Source organism: Cervus canadensis, chromosome 9, assembly GCF_019320065.1.
Source record: "Cervus canadensis isolate Bull #8, Minnesota chromosome 9, ASM1932006v1, whole genome shotgun sequence".
Lineage (NCBI taxonomy): Eukaryota > Metazoa > Chordata > Mammalia > Artiodactyla > Cervidae > Cervus > Cervus canadensis.
Window position 1 is genome coordinate 65001747 of NC_057394.1, and position 14448 is coordinate 65016194.

At 41.5% G+C, this 14448-nt stretch overlaps 1 protein-coding gene across 3 annotated transcripts in view; it reads left to right on the forward strand.

Moving 5' to 3' along the window:
* The window catches only part of LRCH1 (leucine rich repeats and calponin homology domain containing 1), a 210725-nt gene that overhangs the window by 122495 nt on the left and 73782 nt on the right, over positions 1–14448 (forward strand). For all 3 annotated transcript variants that reach the window (XM_043478199.1, XM_043478197.1, XM_043478198.1), the window contains exon 3: positions 5614–5740. In XM_043478199.1, the coding sequence (XP_043334134.1) occupies positions 5614–5740 (127 nt within the window). The remainder of the gene's footprint in view (positions 1–5613; positions 5741–14448) is intronic.

Below are 14448 nucleotides of genomic sequence, written 5' to 3' on the forward strand. Positions count from 1 at the left end.
GCAAGAGGAAGCTTACTTGGCTCAAGTGAAATAACTGCTCTTTACTGCAGTTTAGGCACAGACAATGCATTCAGAAAAGCAGTTACACAGTGGCTCCTGCGTCCTTGTTTATTCCTTTCCTTCACTTAGACTCAGGTAGGGTGAGCCTGGGGCATTATCACCATGAAACCGACCCTGCTTTTTTGTGCCTTTTAGATGCCTACTGTGACATTTTCTTCATAGGTTTGTGATGGTTAGTGATTTCACATCATTATTTCTGTTCCTTTTTGGAATGCGCGTGTATTCAGGCTCAGTGGTGTCCGACTCTTTGTGACCCCATGGATTGCAGCCCGCCAAGCTCCTCTGTCCATGGGATTTTTCAGGCAAGAACGCTGGAGTGGGTCACCATTTCCTTCTCCAGGGGATCTTGCCAATCCAGGAATCGAAACCATGGCTCTTGTGTCTCCTGCATTAGCAGGTGGATTCTTTACCACTAGTTCTGCCTGGGAAGCCCTGGAAACCAAGTAGTAATTAGATATGATGATTCCTGGGTATTCATGTTTTTTCCAGAGAAATGACAGGATCTTAGAGAAGATGGGAGAGAAAAGGTAAGTTGTGTGATGACATGTTCTAGTCCTGGTTCTCCAGACTGAAACAAGTAACGGGTTTTTTTGGCATGAAATTTTATAGCTCAGCCTGGTTCTCCACAGCATGCCTTTGAATGGTCATCTTTAATTGGCTTACATTTTTAAAAAATAGAACAAGAATCCATATTTTACCAGTGGCTGAGATTTTAGCAATCAAGGAATAAAATACATGGCTAAAACCTAATTAAGTTCTTTTTGGTCCCTCCCATTGCTTTATCACATTAGTGGTGCTGGGTATAGTTTAACCTTTATGTACAGATTTAGTGTTGGGCCAAGCACTTTTATATCCATAAACTAATACCTCATATTAGGTAAGTATTATTATCTATGTTTTATGGATTACAAAGCCAGAGAGGTTAAAGTTACAGAGACGATTATAGTAGAGATGAGACTTGAACCCAGGTTTTCTCCACGGTTAGTGACCTCTTTACCAATTGAATAGGTGAATCTGTTATACAAATCTTTCTATAAATTATTTTCTGTTAAGTGAAAATTCCATGTTTCATTTTTAAGTGAACCCGTCCACTTAACAAAAAAAATATATTCCAGTAGAATAAAAAATGTATATGCTGCCTGATAATAAAATCACGTGTGTATAGCCATGTTTTTGTCATCACATACATTAAGGAAAATAACTGATAAACCAATAACAAATAATGTCAAATACCAAAATTAAATCTGAACGTATTGATATTAATAAGGAAGGCCATAATCAAAATGTTATTAAAATAAGACTCTAAAAGAAACCATACAGAAGTGACTTGGTTTGTGAATTCTTTAATTTAGGAATTAAATGAAGGGAGTGATACTTGAAGCGAAATTTAGCCTGAAGACTTAGGCTATCAAAAACATGCAGATTATGGTGAGCTGCCTTTTTTCATCCTGAAACGGGGAAACAGATCACTAAGTCTGGGAAGAAGTCATTCAGCTGAGGAAGATGAAGGCGAAGCCTGAGTCACCGACTCGCAGAGCCCACCGCCTTCCTGCTCCCCCCGTCCCTCCTCACGCCATCGTCCGCCTTCATCGTCTCCATCTGGGACCCCAGGTCCACCCAGCCCGGACAGGGAGAGAGAGAGGAGATGCTGGGCGGCCCTGGCACTGCAGTGACAGCAAGGCCCAGGCCACCATGGCCGAGTCTGTAATTTCTACTTCTGCATAAGTGGCCCTCTTTTCCCCCCACTAATTTACTCTTTTGTAATGAGTGAGTTTAAAAAACCTTTTTTTTTTTTAATATTGCTTTCAGATGTGACTCAAGGCAGGGTTTGAAAATAAATGTTGGCCATTACCTTATCAGATGCTGTTATGGCCTTATTTTTAAACCTCCTTTCCTCCGAGGGCCTGTTCAGAGTGCAGAGGGCTGCCGCAGACAAGTGGGGGCCGGGAGGGTGGGTTGTTGGCCTGAGGCACTTATTTGCTTGAGAAAAATTGCTGCCAGATGAGTGGTTTTTAGAAAGCTCCGGCTGCTGATGTGGTCTTTAGTAGGGGGGGGGTTAAAGGGAGTGCAGTTTCTCCTCGTCTTTATAAATATTTGCTGGAGAGCTAATGGGTTTTTGTGTGCCTGTGTATTTCCTTTTTCTATTGGGGAAATTACCAGTAATACAGGAACATCCTGTGATAAAATATACGCAGTACAGGCTGAGAGAATGGATGGATGAAATAGAGGAAATGTGCCCCGGGCCTGTGGCATGCGTAGTATGACTAGTCCTGGCATCTTGATTTGCTTATAGGTGATTAACGACAGTATAAATAGAGGAATGTGTAGGGCATAAATAAATAGGCTCTTCCATCAGCTGCTTTTAGCAGAAAAACCATTCATCCCCATCAAAGAAACCACAAATGCTCTCCCAAGCCTAAATTTTATTTTCAATTAGTTACCCACCCTGGAAGAATGCCAGTGGGAATAATCCCATGTAACTCCAAATGCTCCCGTGTCTGAAGGAATAGAGCCTTCATCACATTGCTTAAATGGTATATAGATGCTCTCCCAGAGTAATACGTGCTAATCTGATTAGATGCCTGCATTGAGGTAGTGAGACGGGGAATACTGTAAATCTGAGTTTCCAGGCAGACAAACACAGGAAAGATCTCCAACTATAATTGCTGATTCTGTGGAAAATAGAAGCGTAGAAACTTCTAAAAATACTTACCTTTGTTCTCCTTATCCTGTCTTCAAAGGGGAGTTAAAATATGGCTCCAAAATGCAAGGATTAGCTTACTATGTTTTAATTTACCAATCCTCACTATGTGAAATTATATATTAATAAATATTTTAAACCACAAATTGCATTCCAAAATATTTACTTGTTGCCTTTTAAGAAGGGGCTTCCCGGATGACTTGGTGGTACAAGATTCTGCCTGCAATGCAGTAGATGCAGCAGATGTAGGTTCGATCCTTGAGTCAGGAAGATCCCCTGGAGAAGGAAATGGCAACCCACCCCAGGATTCTTGCCCAGGAAAACGCCATGGACAGGAGCCTGGCAGGCTACAATCCGTAGGATCACAAAGAGCCGGACACGACTAAGCAACTGTGTCCATGGACGTATGCCTTGTAATAAACAGGAGTTCTTTCCAGAAGGAGTGTGAAGAAAGCTTGAAGAAAGCTCTCACAGCAGGGCACGTGGAAGGCCCCCTCCTCTATCCAAAGGAGCCCTGCTGGGTTCCTGCAGGTGTGTGAGGGCAGCAGAAGGGCTCTGAGGGCAAGAATCACAGGCTGGCAGCCCTGGTGCCTTTGTCAGCTGCCCCCAGACAGCAGGAGAGAGTGTCATGGTGAGCCCACCACCCCTAGTCCAGCCTGTTATCCTAGCTGGGGGAGCTAAGAGCTCTCTGGTCCTTCTGGTGCCAGGATACAACCCCCCAGGCTCTCACTCTCCCCCCCTCTCTGCTGGACCCTCCTAGAGAAAGCCATGCCCCTCTCTGGAAACAGCTTTCTTTGCAGACGTGGGCAGTGGAGAGAAGATAGAGCTGTATGTTTTCTTGCTAAACCCTGGTTACCTGGCATCGGGCACCTGGTCAGGGTGGTCGCTGGCGGGCACCCAGATTGGAGAGGTTATTTTGACAGCACAACTCCTGCTTTTTCTGAGCGCATAAGTTAGAGACACCCTTTGACTAACCAGCTACCCACCCCCTCATACGGTAGACTGAGGAAGTAAAAGATTCAGTTGAAATATAACATATGGAAAACTGCACAAATCGTAAGTGTACATCTTAATGAATTTTCATAAGTAGAAACACCCATGTAACCAGTATCCTAGTGAAGTTTCCTTTTATAATGATTTCTTTCTTAATTATATGAAGCAATTTGTAGGAATTTTTGAAAAATACAGCAAAGTATAATAAAGAAAATACAACCCATGCATTGTACCTACTTCCCCTAAAATGATCACTGATTAACATTTTGGTGTGTTTCCAGCCTGTCTTTTCCTCTCTTACACACACAAAGATATAGATGCATGTCCATAAACACACACATGGTCCTGCAACCTCTGAAGCTTCGTACACGTCTGTGTGAATAAACACAGAAGCTCCAAATAATTGCAATAACATGCATAACCTCTGAAGCTTCATACATGTGTGTGGGAATACACACAGAAGTTCCAAATAATTGCAATAACATGACCTACAGATTTGTAGACACTTAACTATCTGGTGCTTGGCTTCCTCAGCAGAGTAGCCAGGATATAAGGGAAACGAAAAACCATCTGTCTCCTTACTCCATAGCAGGAGAAGAGCTGCTTATGAAGGAGGGGGTAAATAGATGGCTGACATATACTTATGGGTGATTCATAGGTTTTGTTTATTCAGTATTTTCCTTCTCTCTCCTAGCATTGATGATAGGAAGTGTAAAACCTTCTTAATGCAGAGCATTGAGTAGAGACCTTTTCATGCCGAGCAGGGGTGAGACCTGGACTCACATTTTTCCGGCTCCTCCGTGAAACAACCCCTTTTGGCTCCAACTTCACTTTTACCAAAAGGCCAACTTTCCTTTTTCTTTTTTTAATTAGCTTTCTCACAGATAGCCAAGCAGAATTTAACCACAGAGCTCTTGCTTTAACAAAAGGAAGCGGAATCAAAATGTTGGAAATGGGCCCGGTGGTTTTGTGAGTTGCAGCAAAATGATCTTCCCCATCATGACTAAGATGGATGCGATGGTGCTTCACTGCACTGGGCTGGGGGCTTTGGTGATCTCTGAGTCTCCCGCTAATGCTGTCGGGAAGGGAATGGTTGGCACCAGCTTCCCATTGCCGTTGGTGGTACAGCCTGTACTGTCCATCTGCTTTCGGGCTGGCCAAGTCTGCAGGGGGCTTGATAGGGTCCCTTGTGCTGAGAAAAGCTGCTTCCATCAGAACTGCCTGCCCTTCTCTTTTTTACGTATTTATTTAAAAATTTTTTGTTTTATTTTTGTTTTGGCTGCAATATGCAGAATGAGAGATCTTAGTTCACTAACCAGGGATCTAACCTGTGCCCTCTGTATTGGGAATGCAGAGTCTTAACCCCTGGACCACCAAGGAAGTTCCTGCCTATCGTCTTTTAATATCTTTTATATCCTTATGCACTGGGGATTTGAATTTTTACACATAGAGAAAGTTTATTGGATTTTTTATATTTTTTATATTTGTAAAATGTTTTCTTAGATCACAGCTTTCTTCTTGCTTGTTAAAAAGCATGTTCACAGGGGCATCCATGGTGGTCCAGTGGTTAAAATTTCACCCTCTAGTGCAGGGAGTGTGGGTTCGATCCCTAGTTGGGGAGCTTTGATCCCACAGGCTCCCTCCAAAAAAACAAAAAACAAAAGCAAAAAAAAAAAAAACACCCATAAAATAGAAGCAATCAATAGTGTAACAAATTCAGTAAAAGCTGAATTGTCCATATCAAGGGGAAAAAAATCTTAAAAAAGACAGCATGAGTTGAAAGACATTAAAAACAAATATGTTCACAAATAGTATGAAGTAGCCTGCATGTTTACCAAAGTTCTTATGTTTCTTTGCAGTCGGAATCAGCTGTCCGCCCTGCCGGCCTGCCTGTGTGGTCTCCCTCTCAAAGTCTTAATCGCAAGTAACAACAAACTTGGATCACTGCCTGAAGAGATAGGTCAGCTCAAACAGTTAATGGAGTTGGTATGTTACTGATTTTTCAGATGCCCTTCTTGTTTGTTTGCTAATCATAACCCATCAAGGTAATCAGAAAGACTTTTTCTTACAGTGGGTCAAGGAGAAGATCATGTTGTTGGAGGTATATGATAAAGATATTAAGTGGAAAAGGGAATAATCATGGCTTTGCTGTGACAAGGAGTCCCTGAAATTTACAGGTTTCCTGTAGTTTACACTGCCTGAAGTTTGCAGGATTTACAGTTCCTCAGGTTCACAAATTATCCTATGGTAGTTAGGTCACTGTTTTTTCAGATTGGATAAGTAAGTTTGTAATAAAATATGGATACACTGGCAAAATAATCTGCAAATAAGTTAGTAGGCCACACTTTGTGAAGGTACATAATTAAGTCAGAAAGAACAGAGTGCTCTGATTCTGTAAGGATTTTAGTAACCATTGCCCCAAATTGATGTAACTTTAGAATGTGACCATAACCCCAGGGATAAGAAAGAAGAGCAAATTATAAATAGGCAGAGATGGGTTGTAAGTATGTACCTGAGGACAAGAGGTCATCTCCTTCACCACTAATTGAGTTACTGACCTTGTTCCTCAAAGGGGAAAAGAGCTAGTTCTTTCTTGACTTCCACTGAGCTAAGGTATCTTGGGTGAATGAAGAGGCAAGAATAAGCAACTGGGCTCACCCATAATCATCACAATTGATCCTCCAGCAAGCATCCTCCCATACTGTCCCTGTTGTTGTTTAGTCACTCAGTCATGTCTGACCCTGTCTCTGTGTTAAGCACAAAGCAGGATGTTCTGATTACAACCATGAGCAGGACACAGTACCTTCCTTGAAGTAGACTCCAATCTAGGACATTGATAGCCAATAACTTTTCTCTTACATGCCAGTTCCAGTTAATGTCTTTGAGGCCACCTGGCACATTGGGGTGATGGCGTATGGGGCCCAGATAGAGCATGCTGGGACTCCACGGTCAGGTGTGCGTCTGGGATTGGCTCAGAAAGGGACAGCACCCATGTCACTTACGTATCCACTTTGATTTTAGGGAAGAAGTGAGTAATTGCGATATAAAGGCAACAGAGCTGTACAAAGAGTGCCTTTTTCTGTGACAGCAGTATCTGACGTTCATGCCCACAAGCTCACATCAAGAGCTGGGATGAGTCCTAAGGATACAGGGGTCGTCACATCACCAGTACCACGACATTTGGTCAGGGATTATGAGTGACCAGCATAAGACACTGGAAAGGTGTTGAGAAGCATGGCAGCCATGGCAGCCGTTGGTTTTCTTACTCAGCTTTCCATACTTCTCTGTACGGTGGAGAGGTTGCCTCGCCCACAGATCCCAAGGTTGAATGTCCTTCAGCTAAAGCATTTAGCAGGACCTGCTAGCATGTTTCAGCCCTGGTTTCTGAGTGAGAGAGACGAGATCTGGGTCCGGTGTCCTCTCCTGACTCGGTCAGCGATGCCCAGGGCCTTCGGCCACACTGCTTGGACGTGGCTGCTTGACTGCCACCTAGAGGGATGATTCCCAAAGAAGACAGATGTTAATTTAGGCGGATACACTCCTCCTACAAAGTCGCTATTACAAGAAGTAAGTGCTTGGCCTAGGGACTGACTGATTCAGTCCTGGGTTGAGAATGGTTTAGACGGGAAGAGACCTTTGAGAGTCTGCTTACATAAGTCCATGTAAGGGACAGACTTGTGAGCATTTTCGAGCACATCACTCTTTCTGCAAGGACTGTTTCTTCCTTCTCTTCTTCACTTGGTCAATTTTTAGCCAAATTAGATTTCACTTCCTCCAAAAATCCTTCCCAGATTCTCCAAGCCAGAGTAGGATTCTCCTAAGGCCAGCACTCTCTACATGGCACTGAATTTTCATGGAACCGCATTTGTCTTCTCACTTGGCATTCTCTAGGCCAGTACCCACTAAACCCGGAAAGCTGCTTCAGCACCGGAACAGCGTGTTACTTGTTCTATCTCAGTGCTTGACACGAGATGTTATTGTTTAGTTGCCAGGTTGTGTCCGACTCTCTCTGACCCCATGGACTGATAACTTCCGGCTCCTCTTCATGCAATTTTCTGGGTGAAAATACTGGAGCGGGTTGCCATTTTCTTCTCCAGGGGATCTTCCTGACCCAGGGATCAAACCAACATCTCCTGCGTTGGCAGGATTCTTTACCACTGAGCCACAGGGAAGCCCCTGACACAAGATTGACATCCCCAAAACATGATTGCTAAGGGCTACTATTAGGTCGGGGAGAGTGGGCCACGAAGGTGGCTTGGGATAGATTGGGAAGACTCCCACATACCCTGCCAGTGAGGGGCGACTCTGTCTTTCAGTCCAATTTAATTCAGAAGTTTCCATATTAACCGATTCCAGAAAACAAAAAGTATACCAAATAACACTTTGGATGGAACGGAGAGTTATATGCCTTAAAAAAAATGCTTCTTTTAGGAGTCTGAAACACCCAAATCTAAGTTTACTAGAATTTGGATTAGGTCTTGCCGATCCAGTGTGAATAAGGAGTTGGGTTTTTTGCACTGCCCAGGCTCCCATGGAGTGGATGGGTGGCACGTCGGTGAGGTCAGTCTTTGGCAGCCAGCCTGTGTTTCGGTCCCACTGCTCCCGGGCTTATGCCGACAGCATGCCCGCCCTCAGCTGTGGGCTACCGGCCTGCTCATCCACTAAGAGGGGCCACACGTGTTGAGCCCTGGAGCCAGCCCCACACGGAGCAGGGCTTTCCTTGGATACTCGTCAGCTGCTGGGCTGGCATGCGGCAGAGGTGGAAGAGCACCATCTGCAGCCTCAGGGCACGTGAGCTGCTGGCTGGCTCTAAGGGGTGCTCTGGGCTTTTCTTTGCTCCCTGACCGGAGCCCAGCTCCAGAGAAGGCCGCTCTGCTTCCTGGATCCAGCACCGTCATCAGCCCCCTCCTTGTGTCTTTTCTCCACTAGCAATAAACTGTTGAACCCCTGAGCCCTGGAATGTTAGAGCCATCGGGGTTTTTTTTAAAAGACATCTAGTCCAAACTTTCAACATCTTGCAAAAGAAGAAATCCAAGGCAGAGAGATAGTGAGCGACGCCTGGAATGTCACCCTGGCGAGCTGACTTACAACCCAAACAGAAATGCCCTCACCCAGCGCGGTCCCGTGAAGAGACTATGCAGGCAGCAAATGTCATTTTATTTTTTGTTTTTGCCTTAAAAAAAATATATATTGAAAAGTAATTAGCCTCCAACTAATAAAAATAAATGAAAAAAATATATACATTGGGATATAGTTGATTTACTACTTTTTGCTGTATGGCAAAGTGAATCAGCTATACCTATATCCACTCTTTTTAAGGTTCTTTTCCTATATAGGTCATTACAGAGTACTGAGTGGAGTTTCCTGTGTCCTACAGTAGGTCCTTATTAGTTATCTATTTTATATATAGTAATGTGTACCTATCAGTCCCAGTCTTCCAGTTTATCCATCCTCCCCTTTCCCCCTTGGTAATCACTAGACTGTTCTTTACATGTGTGACTCTATTTCTGTTTTTGTAAATAAGTTCACTTGTACCATTTTTTTTAAAGATTCCACATATAAATGATATCATATGATATTTGTTCTTCTGCAAATGTCATTTTAAATGTACTAGTAGCCACATTAAAAGAACAGAAGCAAGTGAAAGTCATCTTTACAACATATTTAATTAACCCTGGATAGCCAAAATATTGTTTCAACATCTCTGCAATGTAAAATGGATGAGATACTTTACAGTCTTTCTTTCATCCTAAGTTTTTAAGGTCAACTGTGTATTTTCCACCAGCACATTATAGGCTGGACTGGCCACACTTCTCTTGCCCAGTAGCCACATGTGGCTCATGGTCACCCTTCATGGGCAGCCCTGTATTCTGTGTTCTTTCTGCTCTATGAGCAAGCATGATCTTTGCAAAAAGCATTTATTTGCAAAGTTGATGAATATTTAATAAGTTGCCATTATTTAACCACAAAGGGTGACTGGCCTTGCTTAAGGTCACAGACTAAAAATGACTGGTTTCCGTCTGTTCTTATTTGTCTTTCATATCTTTTTGCTTAAAATAGTTCTGGTACTACAGGTAACCACGTCAGAGGATTTTTAGCTATCAGTTGGAAAAATAATTCCCTGGGGAGCCTGAAATAATTCTGGAATTGCATGGGAGTCTCCTGTTTTGTAGTTACATAACAACGAACTTACAAAAAAAAAAAAAATTGGGGAGCTCCCCAAGCATTCAGGCTGCATGAAGCCACCTAAGTGCTGATAAAATCTCACAGTTTATTATCAGGCTCTGAACATTGTTTAACTATTTTGGAAGAAATATTTTGAAAATGTTCATGTTAGACTCAAAGAGTATGCTAAACTGAGTTGTAAACTCTTCTCTTCCAAGAGTCATCATTGGCTTAAAAGACAGAAATGATAGCCATCTGTAAGAAAGGAGGTGCCCTCTCTGATTTTTGAGGAGTTGGGAGTTGGAAAACAGTATCTTACTTTCCTGAATATATCAGTTACCTTAAGAACCTTAAAACATAAAGCATTGACATTTAGTGATTGTACAGAGATACGGATAAGCATTTTTCCTCCTTCCCTGAAGACTTTCATTAAGAAGTACTTCTGAGATTTTTTTTTTTTTTCTTAAATCCACAGGAGAGGCCAGGATGGATTAACACATCGTTTCAGGTGCTGAAAAACTTAGGGAGCCTGAGCCTAAACTCTATTGAGTTTGTGCCTCAAAGCATCATTTCTAATGGGAATGATGTAGGACTTTTTGACCTCCTTGGACACTGCATTACGTCTGTACTGCTTGTCTCCTTGGAGCTGTAGCTGTCTGTGTTCCTTTGTTAAGTCTTTATATCTGCGTGTTCTTTCTATCAGGGACAGAGATACATGGCCCTGGCATTTACTGAGCACTTACATTGTATGCAACACACTTCGCTGGGTATATGACATGTGTTCCATCATTCGATCCTGACAGTCGCCCAGCAAGGTGGATATCCTGTCTGCCTTTCACAGACAAGTTTGGGTTTCAGAATTACTTACCCAAAGGCATGGGGCTACGATGTGGTGAAGCTGGAGTGAAAACCGAAACCTTTCCACGGCACAGCGGTGGCTGAGCTCACCGGGCCTTCATCTGGATTGCAAACCTCTCATGGAGAGAAGCCGTGGTTTCTTTCTGTGGAGCTTCCCTGTTTCCACTTGCAGTGGTTTTCCCATTAAAGTTGTGGCAGGCCATGAACAGCAGGGAGAATGTTACAAAAACAGGGTGTGGTGCAAATGGACAGTGTCTGTGAGTTTCCTCCTTGAAGAACCACAAGCCAGGCACAAGGGTCAGTAGACTTCTCTTGAGTTGACTAAACATCATGTTATTTTTAAAGATCCTACAAACTTGTCTTTTGTTGTGTTTTTGTTTTTTTGTTTTACTTGTCAAGTCATGCCTGAAGGGTAAGGTGTGTTAAATATTTGGTGAGAAATACCGTATGAAGCCATGTTATTAACAGATGGCTCTGAGGAAGACAGGCACACTAAGAACATAGTCGTTTGAGAACCTTTTATGGGGCCTTTGTCAAAGGTCACCATCTTCCCTAGTGGCTCAAACGGTAAAGCATCTGCCTACAATGTGGGAGATCTGGATTCAATCCCTGGGTCGGGAAGATCTCCTGGAGAAGGAAATGGCAACCCACTCCAGTACTCTTGCTTGGAAAATCCCATGGACGGAGGAGCCTGGTAGGCTACAGTCCATGGGGTCACAAAGATTCGGACACGACTGAGCGACTTCACTTTGCCTTTCACTTTAGGTCTCACTGGTTCTCTGATTGTGCTGACTCACGGGTCCACAGATGGTCCATCTCTCATTTGGTTTTTCTCAATCCTGTCTCCTCTCAACTCATGCTATGGGTGAAAATTGTGTCTTCCAGCGCTTAGCTTCACATAAGAGAACATAATATCACTGTTTTAGAAGCCCGCTTTTTCAACCCAAAAACTCACAGGGTCTGACTCAGGTAATAACTGACTAGAAGATGCATTTTCTGGCCCTGAGTAGACACACTATTGTTTGTTTGTTTTCTTTCCTCCTTTTTTGTGTGAAATATCTGGCTGTGTGGAGAGTTGGAATTCAAGGATAGAGTAGACACTGGATGTATTGAGCAGCTTATAAGGAAAATCTCTTCATTATTTTTATGTGTAGCATTCTGGTCTCTGAGGTAGATTTAACAGAGACAGGAATTCATGTCTACTCAAATCATAGGTCCTTTCATAGTCTCTGCAGATGCCTCCCAACCTCTCTGGTTTCTGTGAGAGAATTGGAGAACCAAGGCCTGTTCAAGGTCCCTTCTGTTGCTTTTACCTCTGCATTTCTTATGAAGAGCCAGGGGGTGAGGTGTGTGTTTGTGGGTATGTGGAAGGGTGTGAACTAGAGTTTTATACTAGAAAGAGACTCTCAGTAAGTGTTGAGAGGTAATAATTTATCATACCAGAGGTTGCTTGAAAAAATTTTGAATTTAAATGAGCATACCAATTTGTTTTAAAAAGTTCTTACTACAGGCTTTTAGATTTTTGATTGCTAAAAAATCAAAATTGACATTACTCCTAAGTCAGTTAAGCATCTGTCTTTCAACAAATTTTTTCATTATTTCTAATGTGGTAGAAGGATTTTCCTGACGTTGTAAGGAAATTAGAGTGATCTATAATCTCATCTCTTCTTTTTACATAGGAACAGAGAGGTTAAGATATTGACCTCAAGTTGCACAGTGGAAGTCACACAAAGGCATTTCCACAAAAGGATATGGTCACATGATGGGAGGCCACTAGTATTAATAGCTTGTATTTCCTGTTAGAATGCTCGCATTTTCTTCTGTTAAATAAAGAGCTAGATTTTAAAATATGACTTAAGCCATAGTATAGCAACAGTAAGATTTTGAAAACCCAAGAGTCAGGGGAAGATAGCTCATGAGAGTACCAGATGCAGTTCTGCAGCGTAGTCTGGTCTCCCTGGAAACCTTCTCTAACCAAAAATCATCTTGACACACTTAATTATGTTGGCTTTCATTAGAAGTTACAACTTGAAAAAACAGGTCTAGTCTTTCTAAAAATGTTACATTCTGAAAATGAACCTTTCCTGCTTTAATAATCTTGAACCTATGCTAATGTTTTAAATCCTTGTCATTTTTGCATTCTGAAGGTAAGTTTGCGACTAGCAGTCAGTCAGCTAAAATGTATTAATCTGGAACATGCATTTAACCTTTTTAGAGACTTTTTTGTTAATTGCCCAGAAGGGTTGTGATGAATGAGAATCTTAACTTCTAAAGTCTTTCTTTGGGTTGCTTCAGAGCATTTTGATTAAACCAGCTGAAAATACATGTATTTTAAGTCATTGCTGAAGTTGTTTTTTTAATCTAAATGAGAAAATTGGCTGGCCCATAAAATGTAAGTTTGAGTGTTTATGTGATTATGTAATGCATAATGATTAGATTCATTTCTGTTTCAAAAAGAATAGAATTAGTAAATATTTATGATACACTTAAGATTTTTGCTTTTGGGCCTTTCTGTTTATTTACAATATTATAATGCTAAATATATGGTAATTTGGTTTCACTATAGCTTGCAATAATTATTCTGCAGGACATAGCTTAGGGCTAATAGACAATTCAGAAGGGATTCATGATTATCTAAAGAAGCTACTGGTTCTGGAACTCATAACTTGATAAATTATCACTATTGCAGCCATATGGGGCATTAATGTTGTTTATTTTTAAAATTTATTTATTAAATCATATCTTTTTAAAATGAACTCTCCCCCCTAAAAAAACAAAAACAAAAAAACATACTTTCTTTTAGACCAAATGGGGAAAGACATGTTCTAAAGAACCAAGCTATTCTAGGAATGTTGCTTTTTTACTTTCTAACCTGAAGTATCCTATCCAAAAACATCTAGACTATTTTCCTCTCTGTCCTCCTCCTCATTCCCCAACTAATTAAGACATAATTACCTATGTGGTTTTATTTTTGTGGCAAAATTCATAACCTCTTTAAAACTTGGCAGGGTTTAGTAGCTGAGAAGGAAGAGGTTAGCACAGTTTTTGCAGTATTGATCATACAAGAGTGAAAAGTCTTTATCTCGCTTTCCCCTCATTATTTTGGCAGAACAGGAAGTAACTGATGGCAGTGCAGAGTATTATTAAAATAATTTGACCTTCATCATATACCCTTCAAAATGTGAATGGACAATTGGACTTTGTGTTTCTAATGGTCTACAGATGTCCTGTCTTGTAAGTTAGAAGGAAAACCTTGTTGTTAACATTATGTGAAGTTCTTTAAAAAAATAAATTAAGAAAGCATTTTCCCTCCTGGTAAGTAAGTATTTAAATATAGCTGAGGGGAGTCTACTTCCTTTGATAAAGCCACTTAGAAATATATGTTGGAAAAATTATCTATATTTAGGGAAAGTTAGGGAAACAGCAGACTCTAATTTCATGACTTAACCAGCAGTAATCAACAACGTGCAAAGTGAATATACTACACAGGAAAAAAATAGAATAAAAATGCATTTTATCTCAGAGTATTTCATAATGCTGCCTAAATATATCTGTTTTCTCTTGGCTTGCCCCTCGCAACTCTCTTGTTTTAAGAGAAAGATTTTTAAAAAATTATGTGTTTGAAACTTCTCAAAATCATCAGTTTCACATTGAAAAATCTGCAGTTCCCA